At 41.6% G+C, this 14805-nt stretch overlaps 1 protein-coding gene across 1 annotated transcript; it reads right to left on the bottom strand.

The window, feature by feature from the left end:
• Nucleotides 1-1436: 1436 nt before the first annotated feature.
• LOC139467066 (serine/threonine-protein phosphatase 6 regulatory ankyrin repeat subunit B-like) lies at nt 1437-10035 on the bottom strand. Its single transcript, XM_071248784.1, has 4 exons — nt 9973-10035; nt 6231-6396; nt 5871-5954; nt 1437-5131 (listed from the first exon to the last, which is right to left on the bottom strand). The coding sequence occupies exons 2-4, from the start codon at nt 6355-6357 to the stop codon at nt 1437-1439; spliced, it is 3906 nt and encodes a 1301-aa protein (XP_071104885.1). The 5' UTR covers nt 6358-6396; nt 9973-10035.
• Between the last annotated feature and the right edge of the window lie 4770 nt (nt 10036-14805).

Here is a 14805-nt window from a genome sequence, read left to right on the forward strand (position 1 = left end):
TCCCAAACTATCAAAAGGCACCAGTTCACCACAAGACCTATCTATGCGCCAAGTTTGGTGAAGATATATGGAACATATTTCAAGATCTACTACGGAAACGAAATGTGACAGAAGGACGGCACCCATTCCTTTGTGGCAGGGGGATAACAATAGGGTTTTGCTGTACCTATTAAATTATTGTAATTTTCAACAAAATTGTGTAAACACTGGATACAAAAGGTATTGTAATGTAGTCAAACTCATTGCCAGTTGGCACAAAAGGCAGCATTTGAAAATCAAGTTTGGGGTAATATCCATGCTTGGAGGATTCAATTACACAATTCAATTCAGATAGTGATCCTTAATTTGACAGCGCCACACTCATAATCATGGGATTCATGGAAACGGTAGATGTCTACGATCTGCGTGGAGACAGATTTCCCCATAAAGCCACCATGATACAGCTGGAATATTGCAGACTGGCGACAAACAACAAACACAATCGCCGAAACACAGCAGCATGACATGCACATGCACATGCACATGCAACATCACTTGTTGGGCTATAAACACGTTGGGTTCTCATTTGCATGTGAACATTCCCCAGGCCACAATTCGGGATCTGATTGTTTCCATGGGAAGACGATGCCAGTCAGTTCTAGACTCTAATCGTGGCCATACAAGATATTGAGAACAGATCACCTTCTGACAGTCTCCTGGAATGCCACTGGGCCTGCTGAGCAAGACATGAGACCTCCTGATACATGTGAAAGCTTGAAAGGGCGTACAAAAATCACACATCAAATCAATAGTACAAATATGCGCATAATTAAGGCAACGTGGGTGAGGATGTGTTAAAGATTTTTTACCAAGGCAACTGATACCATGAGCAATCATAAATTGAACCTGAAGACAGTATGATCCGAGATTATCCTAGTTAATGGAATAAACACAAAGTGTAATTTAGATAAAATAGTATAATAAGAAAGTGTAAAACACTTAAAAGGTATTTTGAGCCTAAATGAATTTAGCATGTAAAAATACCAAGCCACACTAGAAGACATAAAGACACGTAAAGAAAGTCAAAATGGTGGATTGGAACAACAAAGCTTACTGAAGCAACATGTCTGTCCTGTGACATTCAGTAATATGAAGTTGTTTGGCATCCTCGCTTCCGGGACCACCAGGGTACTGCGCTTTGGTCCTGCATCAGGTTAGTTGGAACAACTTTTTCTCTTCAGCTGGACCACACACAGCTTCGCTTCTGTCAAATGTAAGCAGGTATTGCATTAAATAGTAATGCAGGATAAGTTAAAAGATATAAGGTTAAAGTCTAGAGTACATACAGATCAGGAGGTTTTCTGCAACCATACCTGACGTTTCATTCTCAATTCCCCATCTTTATGTCAAACATTTTCAATGGTTAGAGGTTCTTTTATACTGGTATGTGATCTCCATTACCTGTGAACACCTGATAGATCAGCTCCCTCTGACGCAAGTAGATTATGAACATCAGAGTGTTTGGCATCAGCTGCAATCATGACTGGTGTTCTCCCCGAACTATCTCTCCTGTTGATGTTGAATGTTTTCAAGGACAGGAGGTGCTTAACTATAGACATGTCACCTCCCTCACATGCAAATATCAGACAGTCTCTGTCGCTGTCATCAGTAAGTGAGAGATCAGCTCCCTCTGACACAAGAAGGTGATAAACATCAGAGTGTCCGGCTTCAGCTGCCATCATGACTGGTGTACTCCCCAACCTATCTCTCCTGTTGATGTTTAATGTTTTCAAAGATAGTAGGTGCTTAACTATAGACATGTTACCTTCCTCACATGCCAACATCAGACAGTCTCTGTCCCTGTCATCAGTAAGTGAGAGATCGGCTCCCTCTGACACAAGAAGGTGATAAACATCATAGTGTCTGGCTTTAGCTGCCATCATGACTGGTGTACAGTTGAACCAATCTCTCCTGTTGATGTTGAATGTTTTCATAGACAGGAGGTGCTTAACTATAGACATGTTACCTCCCTCACATGCATACATCAGACAGTCTCTGCCCCTGTCACCAGTAAATGACAGATCAGCTCCCTCTGACACAAGAAGGTGATAAACATCAGAGTGTCTGGCTTTAGCTGCAATCATGACTGGTGTACTCCCCAACCTATCTCTCCTGTTGATGATGGATGTTTTCATAGACAGGAGGTGCTTAACTATAGACATGTTACCTCCCTCACATGCATACATCAGACAGTCTCTGTCCCTGTCATCAGTAAGTGAGAGATCGGCTCCCTCTGACACAAGAAGGTGATAAACATCATAGTGTCTGGCTTCAGCTGCCATCATGACTGGTGTACACTTGAACCAATCTCTCCTATTGATGTTGAATGTTTTAATAGACAGGAGGTGCTTAACTATAGACATGTTACCTCCCTCACATGCAAATATCAGACAGTCGCTGCCCCAGTCATCAGTAAATGACAGATCAGCTCCCTCTGACACAAGAAGGTGATAAACATCAGAGTGTCTGGCTTTAGCTGCCATCATGACTGGTGTTCTCCCAAACCTATCTCTCCTGTTTATGTTGAATGTTTTCAAGGACAGGAGGTGCTTAACTATAGACATGTTACCTCCCTCACATGCAAATATCAGACAGTCTCTGCCCCTTTCATCAGTAAGTGAGAGATCAGCTCCCTCTGACACAAGAAGGTCATAAACATCATAGTGTCTGGCTTTAGCTGCAATCATGACTGGTGTATGGTTCAACCAATCTTCCCTGTTGATGTTGAATGTTTTCATAGACAGGAGGTGCCTAACTATAGACATGTTACCTCCCTCACATGCCAACATCAGACAGTCTCTGTACATTCTGTCAGTAAGTGAGAGTTCAGCTCCCTCTGACACAAGAAGGTGATAAACATCAGAGAGTCCGGCTGCAGCTGCCAACATGACTGGTGTTCTCCCCAACCCTATTCTCCTGTTGATGTTGAATGTTTTCAAGTACAGGAGGTGCTTAACTATAGACATGTTACCTCCCTCACATGCCAACATCAGACAGTCTCTGCCCCTGTCATCAGTAAGTGAGAGATCAGCTCCCTCTGACACAAGAAGGTGATAAACATCAGAGTGTCTGGCTTCAGCTGCCAACATGACTGGTGTCTGTTCACATAATGTTCTTTCATTAATGTCGATATCTTCATAAGACAACAAATATCTAACGATTGATATATGACCTCTTGCACATGCCATATGTAAATACCTATAACCTCGCCCTTTCAGATCAGCACCGTGTGACACCAGGACCTTGAGGATCTCTACGTGTCCTGACATCACACACAACATTGCAGATGTGTTTCCCAGTCCATCAGGATCATCAGTCATATCTGGAAACTTCTCAACAACAACTTCGACAATATCTTTGTTTCCAGATTGACATGCATGATGAAGGCAGTTCTTTCCTTCCCAGTCCCTCATTGAAACATTTGCTCCTTCTTGCAATAGAAAGTTGAACACATCCAAGTGTCCAGCCTCTGCAGCAATGATGAGCTGTGTTTTGTTTGTCTGCATCCTTCTGTCTACATCAAATTCCCCATGCTTCTTCAGCACCACAACAATGTGTTGCAGGTTCCTCACAATGCCAGCCTTCACGCAACCTATGGCGCTGTCATTCAGGTCTATCACACTTTCATGTAAAAGATTTCCATTCTTACTTATTAGTATGAGTGACCTTTTCAACAACAAATCATTATTTGACAGGGAAAGCCAATATAGAAAACATTCACCAGATGTCTTGTCCTTTTGGTGAACTATATGAGGCAAGTCATTGGCCAGTTCCATCATCAGCGAGGATGCTAATTGATCGTTTCTGAATACAGGGTGGCCTACTGTCCATCTAAAGCATCCTTCCCGGATACCCTGCACCAGCCTTCTGATCAGTAATGGGTAAAGACGGGAAGTGATCTGGATCATGTTTGTAACATCATCAGTTTGGGTTGTGTGCAGAGAATCAGTCTTGCTCAGTCGAACTCTTTCGTATAAAAACTGCAGAGAACAATGCTTTACTAATAACACAATGTTGAGATTGCCCAGTGCACAAGATGCTGCATCGTGGATTGATGGATGTGAGAAGGAGGCTAGATGATCTTCCACTATGCAGTAGGTGCCGGTAAAGTTGCTGATCTCTCTGCTGATGTCTGCATCAGTGCATGATGCTACCTTCTCCTTTACAACGCGGAGCAGATCTCTGACCTTCTCGTCTGTCCCCATCATCAAGGAAATAAGGTCCAACTTCCCTCCACACAGGACGAGGAGAACCAGAGATGCCGATCTACAGCTGCCTTCACGAACAATGGTGTCAAGGTCACATCTCAGGTAGGTCAATGGTATCAGGAAGAAGTCCACAAGACTGTGCATCTGGAACACTGGGTTGGTGAAGTACAGCTTACACGTCAACGGATATCCAAACATGCTGTCTTTTAACTCAGTAATGGTTTTCATGTCCTTACTTGAGATATCGCACATTTGGCTTCTGAACAATGCCATGATACGCTTCTTTTCGTCACTGGTTAAACAGGTCTTGATCATATCAACAATGGCTTCCGGCTTAAACAGATTTACTTTGAACTGATGTAGTCTTGCACATCCTTCATTCCAGTTGTAGCTTCTGGATGTGAATATAAAGCGAAGCTTGTAGTTACAGACTGGTGTCTTTTCATCTTCACATTGCTTCTCATCTTCCTTCTTCATACTTTTGTCATGTTTTTTCTTGGTTTGTTTTTCTTTGGCTGTCAGTTCCTTGTCTCTTGCAAAGCGCAGTAAAACATCAACCAAGGCATTGAATACTCTGTGTATCTTCTCCAAGCTGCTTGGAAATGTAACAGAACCAAACACATCGTCAAACACAACCAGCATGTCACATTTTCGTTCAATGACAACATCACTGTCAAACTCTTCAATACTTTCAACAAATAATACTTGATATTTTTTCTTCATATATGCTTCACAGATCCTGAGAGCTGCACTAGTTTTCCCGTCTCCAGGGGCTCCACAAATGGCCACGTGGTTGTGTCTTTTCAGAAGTTCTTGTGCTTTGTCAAGAGCATGGGTTTCCACAAACATATCACTGAGCTGGTTGATCCTGACACTCAGACACCCTGGAAACAATGAGAACAAACATAATGGCTATATGAACATTAGATTTTGTTATTCTCTTTCAAAGATAAAAATTGTAATTCAGTGTTTGCAAGCATAATTCTAAACAACATAAGTTATGTAAATCTATGTACTAGAGATATATTCTATAACTCCAAACAACAAACAACCAGGGTCAAAAAGCCAGTAGTACAGCAGGTCATTTAAACACAAAAGGTTGTTTCATTACTTACAGGGGTCGATTTTACTACTGGCCCGTTGGCCAGTTAAAATTACCCAGGCTTGCTGACATGTACATTAGATGGCACGTCTGGCTAGTCAATATTTCATCCATTCTCGTGACTCATGTAATGTTGATGAGAAAATATTTAGGGGGAAAGACAAAAAGAGATATATCCAGATCATCTTGGTAGAATGACACAACCGACGACCATTCTGTAATGACGTGTACAACAACAGCACTCACATTTGCTCACAATTCGCCATGAAATGAGGCAAATCGAAGTGGAGTTTACATCTGAGAGTGCAGGAAAAGATGGTTTAGGGGTGAAGAGTTCCAAAACTTTCGGAGTCCTCCTGGGAAACTCAGTCGCTCTGTGAACTCAGGTTCGGCTGCTTTACGGCCTCCATCATTTAGTTGTAGGACAGGTAATTTGGAAAAGGACCAGTAACTTTTGAAAGGAGCAAGCCCTGCTGGCTATATACAAATTTGTTGATAAATCTACCCCTGACAATTCCTACCTTGAGATATACAGCCTTGGTGTTTGCTATCCCCGACTGCAATGCCAGGAGAGTTGGACACGTCATAATGTGACACTGTACAATCTGGAGTGAAGAGGGAATGAAGTTAGGAGTGAGTGAGTGAGTTACGGATGTCAGCTAAATGAAGGAAATGATGCAAGTCTTAGATGATTACCAGTTTGGGGAAACCCAAAATACAGTTCTGATTCTGTAAAATTGTGGAACCCACAATCGTAGGGTTCTCCAACAACCATGGGATGATACTCTACACAGTGAATTATGGTGCCTAGATGACCTCACCCCAACCCACCCCCAACCCCATTTTGGTATCCTCAAAAAGGAAGACTAAGGCAGAGTCACCTATGTAGTTGTGGGTGGTTGTTGAAATGGATTGTGGCCCCTGCTGACTTCCCTCTGTGGAAGCTACAGTATCTGTGGAACGCCTAGCCACAGCGCCATCTTGTGGCACGTTGTCGTCAGTTTCCATCCTTCAACTGCTCATTTAGTTTGTTCGATGCATGCATCTCTGAAACAAACAAACAAACAAACCATGCCTTGGGAGATCAATTAGTATCAATAGCAGTAGTACTAGTAATAGTAGCAACAGCAGCAATAGTGGCAAGGGTGGTAGTAGTAGTAGTAGTAGTAGTAGTGGTGGTGGTGGTGGTAGTAGTAGTAGTAGTAGTAGTAGTAGTAGTAGTGGTGGTGGTGGTGGTGGTGGTGGTGGTGGTGGTGGTGGTGGTGGTGGTGGTGGTAGTAGTAGTAGTAGTAGTAGTAGTAGTAGTAGTAGTAGCAGCAGTAGCAGTAGTAGTAGTAGTAGTAGTAGTAGTAGTAGTAGTAGTAGTAGTAGCAAGTAGTCAAGTTTTGAGTCAGTCTAAACTGTATTGTAATACATCTATACAATATGTTATCTACTTAAATCCTGCATGGTCAGTATACACTTTACTAAACTAAATTATTATTTAAATATTTTCAAAACCTATAACTGTATGAATGCGGTATGGCACTCATCAGTCAGCTTCATCCTATGTACCATCCTGTCAGTGTAACCAACATCTGTATCCCCAGTTGAGAAGATGTCCAAGTGCTGTCTGATAACATCTTTGCCTCTGGCCAGTTCATCAGGAGTCACAGCCGCTTCTTCAAAGTCCATCTTCTCAATCACTGGTCCATCACTAGTGGCACGTGTCTGGGGTATGTCTTCAATGGCCGCTGGCTGTACTTGACAAAGTATTGCATTGGGTGGTATAGAAACGGTCCTGGTGGTGACATTACAGATGTAAACATCAACTCCCATCTTCTGTTTACTGTTGTAGGAGACAAGACTTGGGGCAATGTCTAGGTCGTCTGGTATAAACATCAACTCCCATCTTCTGTTTACTGTTGTAGGAGACTAGACTTGGGGCAATATCTAGGTCGTCTGGTATAAACATCAACTCCCATCTTCTGTTTACTGTTGTAGGAGACAAGACTTGGGGCAATGTCTAGGTCATCTGGTATATACATCAACTCCCATCTTCTGTTTACTGTGGTAGGAGACTAGACTTGGGGCAATGTCTAGGTCGTCTGGTATATACATCAACTCCCATCTTCTGTTTACTGTTGTAGGAGACTACACTTGGGGAAATGTCTAGGTCGTCTGGTATATACATCAACTCCCATCTTCTGTTCACTGTTGTAGTAGACTAGACTTCGGGCAATGTCTAGGTCGTCTGGTATTGTGGAAGTCTTAGTAGCCTGCAGTGCAGCACAGGTGGAGTGATAATCAAGAGGTTTATCCATATATGCATGAATCTTTACTTCACTATTAGGTGGGATGATAAATCACCTGAACTCAGCGCTCTTCACTACAGCTGACCTATTCTGGAGCTTGACTAACTCCTTCTCCCTAAGTACAAGACATCTGAAGGCAAGGTACCACAGGCTAAATAGATTAGCACGCTGTAAAAATATGTTCCCATGACCATAAGCACATACAAAATGTTTGTGCCAATAAGAACAGGTGCGTTCTCGTTATAGTCACTGTCAGGAACAACAAGAAATAAACCTTGCTGGTCAGCTGGTGACATACCGGTTACCTAAGTGGTGTCTCTACATATCCGCGATATGGTAGTGGCTTACCTTCAGCACACTCTACATGCAGGATACCTTTAAGTGGCTGTTTAGGGAGGTGGAACAGGGGATCTCAATGGAAGGACTCGCTCATGGTTGATACTGTTGCTCCGGTATCGAGTACGGCTTTAGTGTTTACCGGCAACTTCCACTTCTGATGCAGTACCCTCCAGGCCAGTTATATCATCATCTTTGGGACCCTGTACACTGAAATCCATAACTTGTCCCACATTATGGATCCTCCTCAGTTTAACGGGTTCCAGCTGTGGTACATCCTAACTGTACACATGAAGCTGACGTGTCCAGGTTGTCCACAGCGGTAGCAGATGGGAGTAGGCTGTCCATAGGCATCAGTTGTCCATCCCTGCCTTGGCCGAACTGTCCCTGGGTGAAAGGCTTGCTGTCCCCGTGCATTGTTCCGAGCCTGAATAGAAGCAGGGGATGAAAACCGAGCTCGAGGACTCTGAGGTTGCCATGGCATCTCATGGACTGCCCGAAAAGGTGGATACCATGCACCTCGAATTCAACTGAGGGTTGTGTCTGTGCTTGAGAGGGTTGTCGTACTTCTTCTCAGCCATTTTACCTGAAAGTTTTCTGATCATCCCCTAGCTTGACCTCTGCCAATTCCTTGTTTTCCTTGGAAACAGCCGCCATACCAGGAATAGGATTCTTCTTAGTAACAGTGGAAGTAAGAGTAGTAGACAGGGGCCCTTCACGTGTCTTTAATTCCTGTTCGATTCTTCTGAGGCTGATTAGAAGATCGCTGAAGGTGAGGCTCTGGTCGTACTTGTGGCCGGAAATGTCCTTTAATTCAGGCAGAAGTCCTGGGATCTAAGCAAGGATCTAAGCATCCGGTCTTACTTGTGAGATTCCACTTCTCCTGCATCTATGGCCTGTCCCAAGAGATCATCCAGACGCACGGCCCAGGTAGCTACTGGTCTGTTTGGCAGAATAGAACTTGGCTAAGAGTGCCTCCGTCGCATCCACATCGCCAAAGACGCTGTCCATCTTGGTTAAAATAGAGATTCCATCAACATGTGGGCCTAACCTAAATAACACTCTGGCAGCAGGTCCATTCAGTGATCTCCTGATGGCTTGCTTGATGTTGTCCTACGAATGTAGCTTATCCTGGAACTAGTAATAGAAACAGTAGTGGTAGTAATATTAGTAGTAGTAGTAGCAGTAGTGGTAGTAGTAGTGGTAGTAGTAGTAGTAGTAGTAGTAGTAGTAGCAGCAGTAGTAGTAGTAGTCGTAACAGTAGTAGAAGTATCAATTGTGTGCAGTAGTAGTAGTAGCAGCCGCAACAGTAGTGGTAGTAGTAGTAGTGGTAGTAGTAGTAGTAGTAGTAGCAGCAACAGTAGTGGTAGTAGTAATAGTAGTAGCAGTAGTAGTAGTAGTCGTAACAGTAGTAGAAGTATCAATTGTGTGCAGTAGTAGTAGTAGTAGCAGTATCAGTAGTGTGGTGGTGGTAGTAGTAGTAGTGGTGGTAATAGTAGCGGTAGTAGTAGTAGTAGTAGTAGTAGTAGCAGTAGTGTTGTAGTAGTGGTAATAGTAGCAGTAGTAGTAGTAGCAGTAGTAGTAGTAGTAGTAGCAGGAGCAGTAGTGTAGTAGAAGTAGTAGTAGTAGTAGTACTAGTACTAGTAGTAGTAGTAGTAGTAGCAGTAGTGGTAATAGTAGTAGTAGTAGTAGCAGTAGTAGTAGTAGTAGTAGTAGTAGTAGCAGTAGTGGTAATAGTAGTAGTAGTAGCAGTAGTAGTAGTAGTAGTAGCAGTAGTAGTAGTAGTAGTAGTAGTAGTGTTGTGGTAGTAGTAGTAGTAGTAGTAGTAGTAGTAGTAGTAGTAGTAGTAACAGTTGTAGTAGTAGTAGTAGTAGTAGTGTTGTAGTATGGTTATAGCAAAGGCGTATATCTAGTGGTGTCTGTATTTACTAAACAGAAAAGAGAGTAAATGAAGGTTGTTTGTGCAAAAATCAGCTCTATTTGCATTGTTTACCTGGTAAAACGTGAAGAACGAGCAGATGGAATGCCTCTGGCCTGCCCACATAACAAGTAAATCCTACTTTCTGTTCATTCCATTCGTGACCAACTCGTGTTATTCCGGGACAAGCCGAATGAAGATTCGTCCCCCGCCCCACAAATCGTCACCACTCGCCCCTTTCCGTGACCTGCACGAAGACGCTATTCGGCTTGTCCCGGAATAACACGAGTTGGTCACGAATGTAATGCCACCCAACTACTTCAAACAAGAACGATAACTCTTATTCTTACCACATCGTATAGTAAAATTGATGGTTGGCGGTATAGCAGCACTCGATTATTCCTGTTGTAAAAGTATTGACCTCTCTGATATAAATACTCGTATAATCTTTTGTACAAAAATATTATTTGGCAAACCATTCAACTCATTCATTCTCAGCTGTTAATCTTTTATTTGTAAATTTTTATTTTTTAAATGAGATATTAAAATTAGTTGAGGAAAACTGACAAGATGAAGGTGTTTTAAGTATTTTCAACGATGAATTTCTCTGACATATTCGGTTGAGGTAGTCAATTTGACATTGCCCTTTCAATGCTTGAAACGACATTTTTAAACCTAATTTATTTCATGTTTGTTTGTTTGTATATTTGTTGTTTAACGCCGCACTCAGCAACATTCCATCTATATGAAGGCGGTCTGTAAATAATCGAGTCTGGACCACACAATCCAGTGATTGACATCATGAGCATTGATCCACGCAATTGGGATACGATGACATCCATCAACCAGCGAGCCTGACCTCCTCATCCCGTTAGTCGCCTTTTACGACAAGCATAGTCGCCTTTTAGGACAAGAATGGGTTGCTGAAGACCTATTCTACCCTGGATCTTCACGGGTGAATTTATTTCATGATTGAATCCGTCCATGCATATCATGGGCAGCGTTCACAAATAGTACACACATTTTATCTGAATTAATTACAATAAAATCATGAAGGAATGCCATATCCACCATGTCTAAGGGATGTATTGAAGTATTTCTAAACACATATGAACAACATAGTGAGACTACATTGATATTCAACTACTACTACTACTACTACTACTACTACTAGTTGTAGTAGTAGTAGTAGTAGTAGTAGTAGCAACAATAGTAATAGTCGTGGTACCGGTAATAGAAGCAACAACAGCAACAGTATTAGTGTTAGTGGCAGTGGTAGTTGCAGTAGTAGTAGTTGTAGCAGTAGTAGTAGTAGTAGTAGCAGCAGCAGTTGTAGTAGCAGTACAAGTAATAGTAGCAACAACAGCAACAGTATTAGTTGCAGTGGTAGTAGTAGTAGCAGTAGTAGAAGCAGTAGTGGTAGCAGTAGCAGCAGCAGCAGTAGTAGTAGTCGTAGCAGTAGTAGTAGTAGTAGTAGTAGTAGTAGCAGTAGTAGTAGTAGTGGTGGTGGTGGTGGTGGTGGTGGTGGTGGTGGTAGTAGTAGTAGTAGTAGTAGTAGTAGTAGTGTTGTAGTATGGTTATAGCAAAGGCGTATATCTATTTGTGTCTGTATTTACTAAACAGAAAAATGAGTAAATGACGGTAGTTTGTGCAAAAGTCAGCTCTATTTGTATTGTTTACCTGGTAAAACGTGAAGAACGAGCAGATGGAATGCCTCTGGCCTGCCCACGTAACAAGTAAATCCTACTTTCTGTTCATTCCATTCGTGACCAACTCGTGTTATTCCGGGACAAGCCGAATGAAGATTCGTCCCCCACCCTACCAATCGTCACCACTCGCCCCTTTCCGTGACCTGCAAGAAGACGCTATTCGGCTTGTCCCGGAATAACACGAGTTGGTCACGAATGGAATGCCACCCCAACTACTTCAAACAAGAACGATAACTCTTATTCTTACCACATCGTATAGTAAAATTGATGGTTGGCGGTATAGCAGCACTCGCTTATTCCTGTTGTAAAAGTATTGACCTCTCTGATATAAATACTCGTATAATCTTTTGTACAAAAGTATATTGGGCAAACCATTCAACTCATTCATTCTCAGCTGTTCATCTTTTATTTGTAAATTATTATTTTTTAAATGAGATATTAAAATTAGTTGAGGAAAACTGACAAGACGAAGGTGGTTTAAGTATTTTCAGCAATGGATTTCTCTGACATATTCAGTTAAGGTAGTCAATTTGACATTGCCCTTTCAATGCTTGAAACGACATTTTTAAACCTAATTTATTTCATGTTTGTTTATATATATGAAGGCGGTCTGTAAATAATCGAGTCTGGACCACACAATCCAGTGATTGACATCATGAGCATCGATCCACGCAATTGGGATACGATGACATCCATCAACCAGCGAGCCTGACCTCCTCATCCCGTTAGTCGCCTTTTGCGACAAGCATAGTCGCCTTTTAGGACAAGAATGGGTTGCTGAAGACCTATTCTACCCTGGATCTTCACGGGTGAATTTATTTCATGATTGAATCTGTCCATGCATATCATGGACAGCATTCACAAATAGTACACACATTTTATTTGAATTAATTACAATAAAATTATGAAGGAATGCCATATCCACCATGTCTAAGAGATGTATTGACGTATTTCTAAACACATATCAACAACATAGTGAGACTACGTTGATATTTAAACTACTAATAGTAGTAGTAGTAGTAGTAGTAGTAGTAGTAGTAGTAGTAGTAGTAGTAGTAGTAGTAGTAGCAGCAGCAGCAGCAGTAGTGTTGTAGTAGTAGTAGTAGTAGTAGCAGAAGCAGCAGTTGTAGTAGCAGTACTAGTAATAGTAGCAACAACAGCAACAGTATTAGTTGCAGTGGCAGTAGTAGTATCAGTAGTGGTAGCAGCAGCAGCAGCAGTAGTAGTAGTCGTAGGAGTAGTAATAGTAGCAGTAATAGCAGTAGAAATAGCAGTAGTGGTAGTAGTAGTAGCAGTAGCAGCAACAGAAGTGGTAGTAGTAGTAGTGGTAGTAGTAGTAGTAGCAACAGTAGTGGTAGTAGTGGTAGCAGTAGTAGTAGTAGTAGTCGTAACAGTAGTAGAAATATCAATTGTGTGCAGTAGTAGTAGTAGTAGTAGTAGCAGTATCAGTAGTGTGGTGGTGGTAGTAGTAGTAGTAGTAGTAGTGGTGGTAATAGTAGCGGTAGTAGTAGTAGTAGTAGTAGCAGTAGTGTTGTAGTAGTGGTAATAGTAGTAGTAGTAGTAGTAGCAGTAGTAGCAGTAGTAGTAGCAGTAGTAGCAGCAGTAGTGTTGTAGTAGTAGTAGTAGTAGTAGCAGTAGTATTGTTGTAGTAGTGGTAGTAGTAGCAGTAGTAGCAACAGTAGTAGTAGTAGTAGCAGTAGTAGTAGTAGTAGTAGTAGTAGTAGTAGTAGTAGTAGTAGTAGCAGTAGTAGTAGTAGTAGTAGTAGTAGTGTTGTAGTATGGTTATAGCAAAGGCGTATATCTATTTGTGTCTGTATTTACTAAACAGAAAAGTGAGTAAATGAAGGTTGTTTGTGCAAAAATCAGCTCTATTTGTATTGTTTACCTGGTAAAACGTGAAGAACGAGCAGATGGAATGTCTCTGGCCTGCCCACGTAACAAGTAAATCCTACTTTCTGTTCATTCCATTCGTGACCAACTCGTGTTATTCCGGGACAAGCCGAATGAAGATTCGTCCCCCACCCCACCAATCGTCACCACTCGCCCCTTTCCGTGACCTGCACGAAGACGCTATTCGGCTTGTCCCGGAATAACACGAGTTGGTCACGAATGGAATGGAATGCCACCCCAACTACTTCAAACAAGAACGATAACTCTTATTCTTACCACATCGTATAGTAAAATTGATGGTTGGCGGTATAGCAGCACTCGCTTATTCCTGTTGTAAAAGTATTGACCTCTCTGATATAAATACTCGTATAATCTTTTGTACAAAAGTATATTTGGCAAACCATTCAACTCATTCATTCTCAGCTGTTCATCTTTTATTTGTAAATTATTATTTTTTAAATGAGATATTAAAATTAGTTGAGGAAAACTGACAAGACGAAGGTGTTTTAAGTATTTTCAGCGATGAATTTCTCTGACATATTCGTTTGAGGTAGCCAATTTGACATTGCCCTTTCAATGCTTGAAACGACATTTTTAAACCTAATTTATTTCATGTTTGTTTGTTTGTATATTTGTTGTTTAACGCCGCACTCAGCAACATTCCATCTATATGAAGGTTGTCTGTAAATAATCGAGTCTGGACCACACAATCCAGTGATTGACATCATGAGCATTGATCCACGCAATTGGGATACGATGACATCCATCAACCAGCGAGCCTGACCTCCTCATCCCGTTAGTCGCCTTTTACGACAAGCATTGTCGCCTTTTACGACAAGCATGGGTTGCTGAAGACCTATTCTACCCTGGATCTTCACGGGTGAATTTATTTCATGATTGAATCTGTCCATGCATATCATGGGCAGCGTTCACAAATAGTACACACATTTTATTTGAATTAATTACAATAAAAATATGAAGGAATACCATATCCACCATGTCTAAGAGATGTATTGAAGTATTTCTAAACACATATCAACAGCATAGTGAGACTACATTGATATTCAACTACTACTACTACTACTACTACTACTAGTTGTAGTAGTAGTAGTAGTAGTAGTAGTAGTAGTAGTAGTAGCAACAATAGTAATAGTCGTGGTACCGGTAATAGAAGCAGCAACAGTATTAGTGTTAGTGGCAGTGGTAGTTGCAGTAGTAGTAGTTGTAGCAGTAGTAGTAGTAGTAGTAGCAGCAGCAGTTGTAGTAGCAGTACAAGTAATAGTAGCAACAACAGCAACAGTATTAGTTG

The sequence above is a fragment of the Haliotis cracherodii genome, unplaced genomic scaffold (genome assembly GCF_022045235.1).
Source record: "Haliotis cracherodii isolate W230 unplaced genomic scaffold, xgHalCrac1.p SCAF_19, whole genome shotgun sequence".
Taxonomy (NCBI): Eukaryota; Metazoa; Mollusca; class Gastropoda; order Lepetellida; family Haliotidae; genus Haliotis; species Haliotis cracherodii.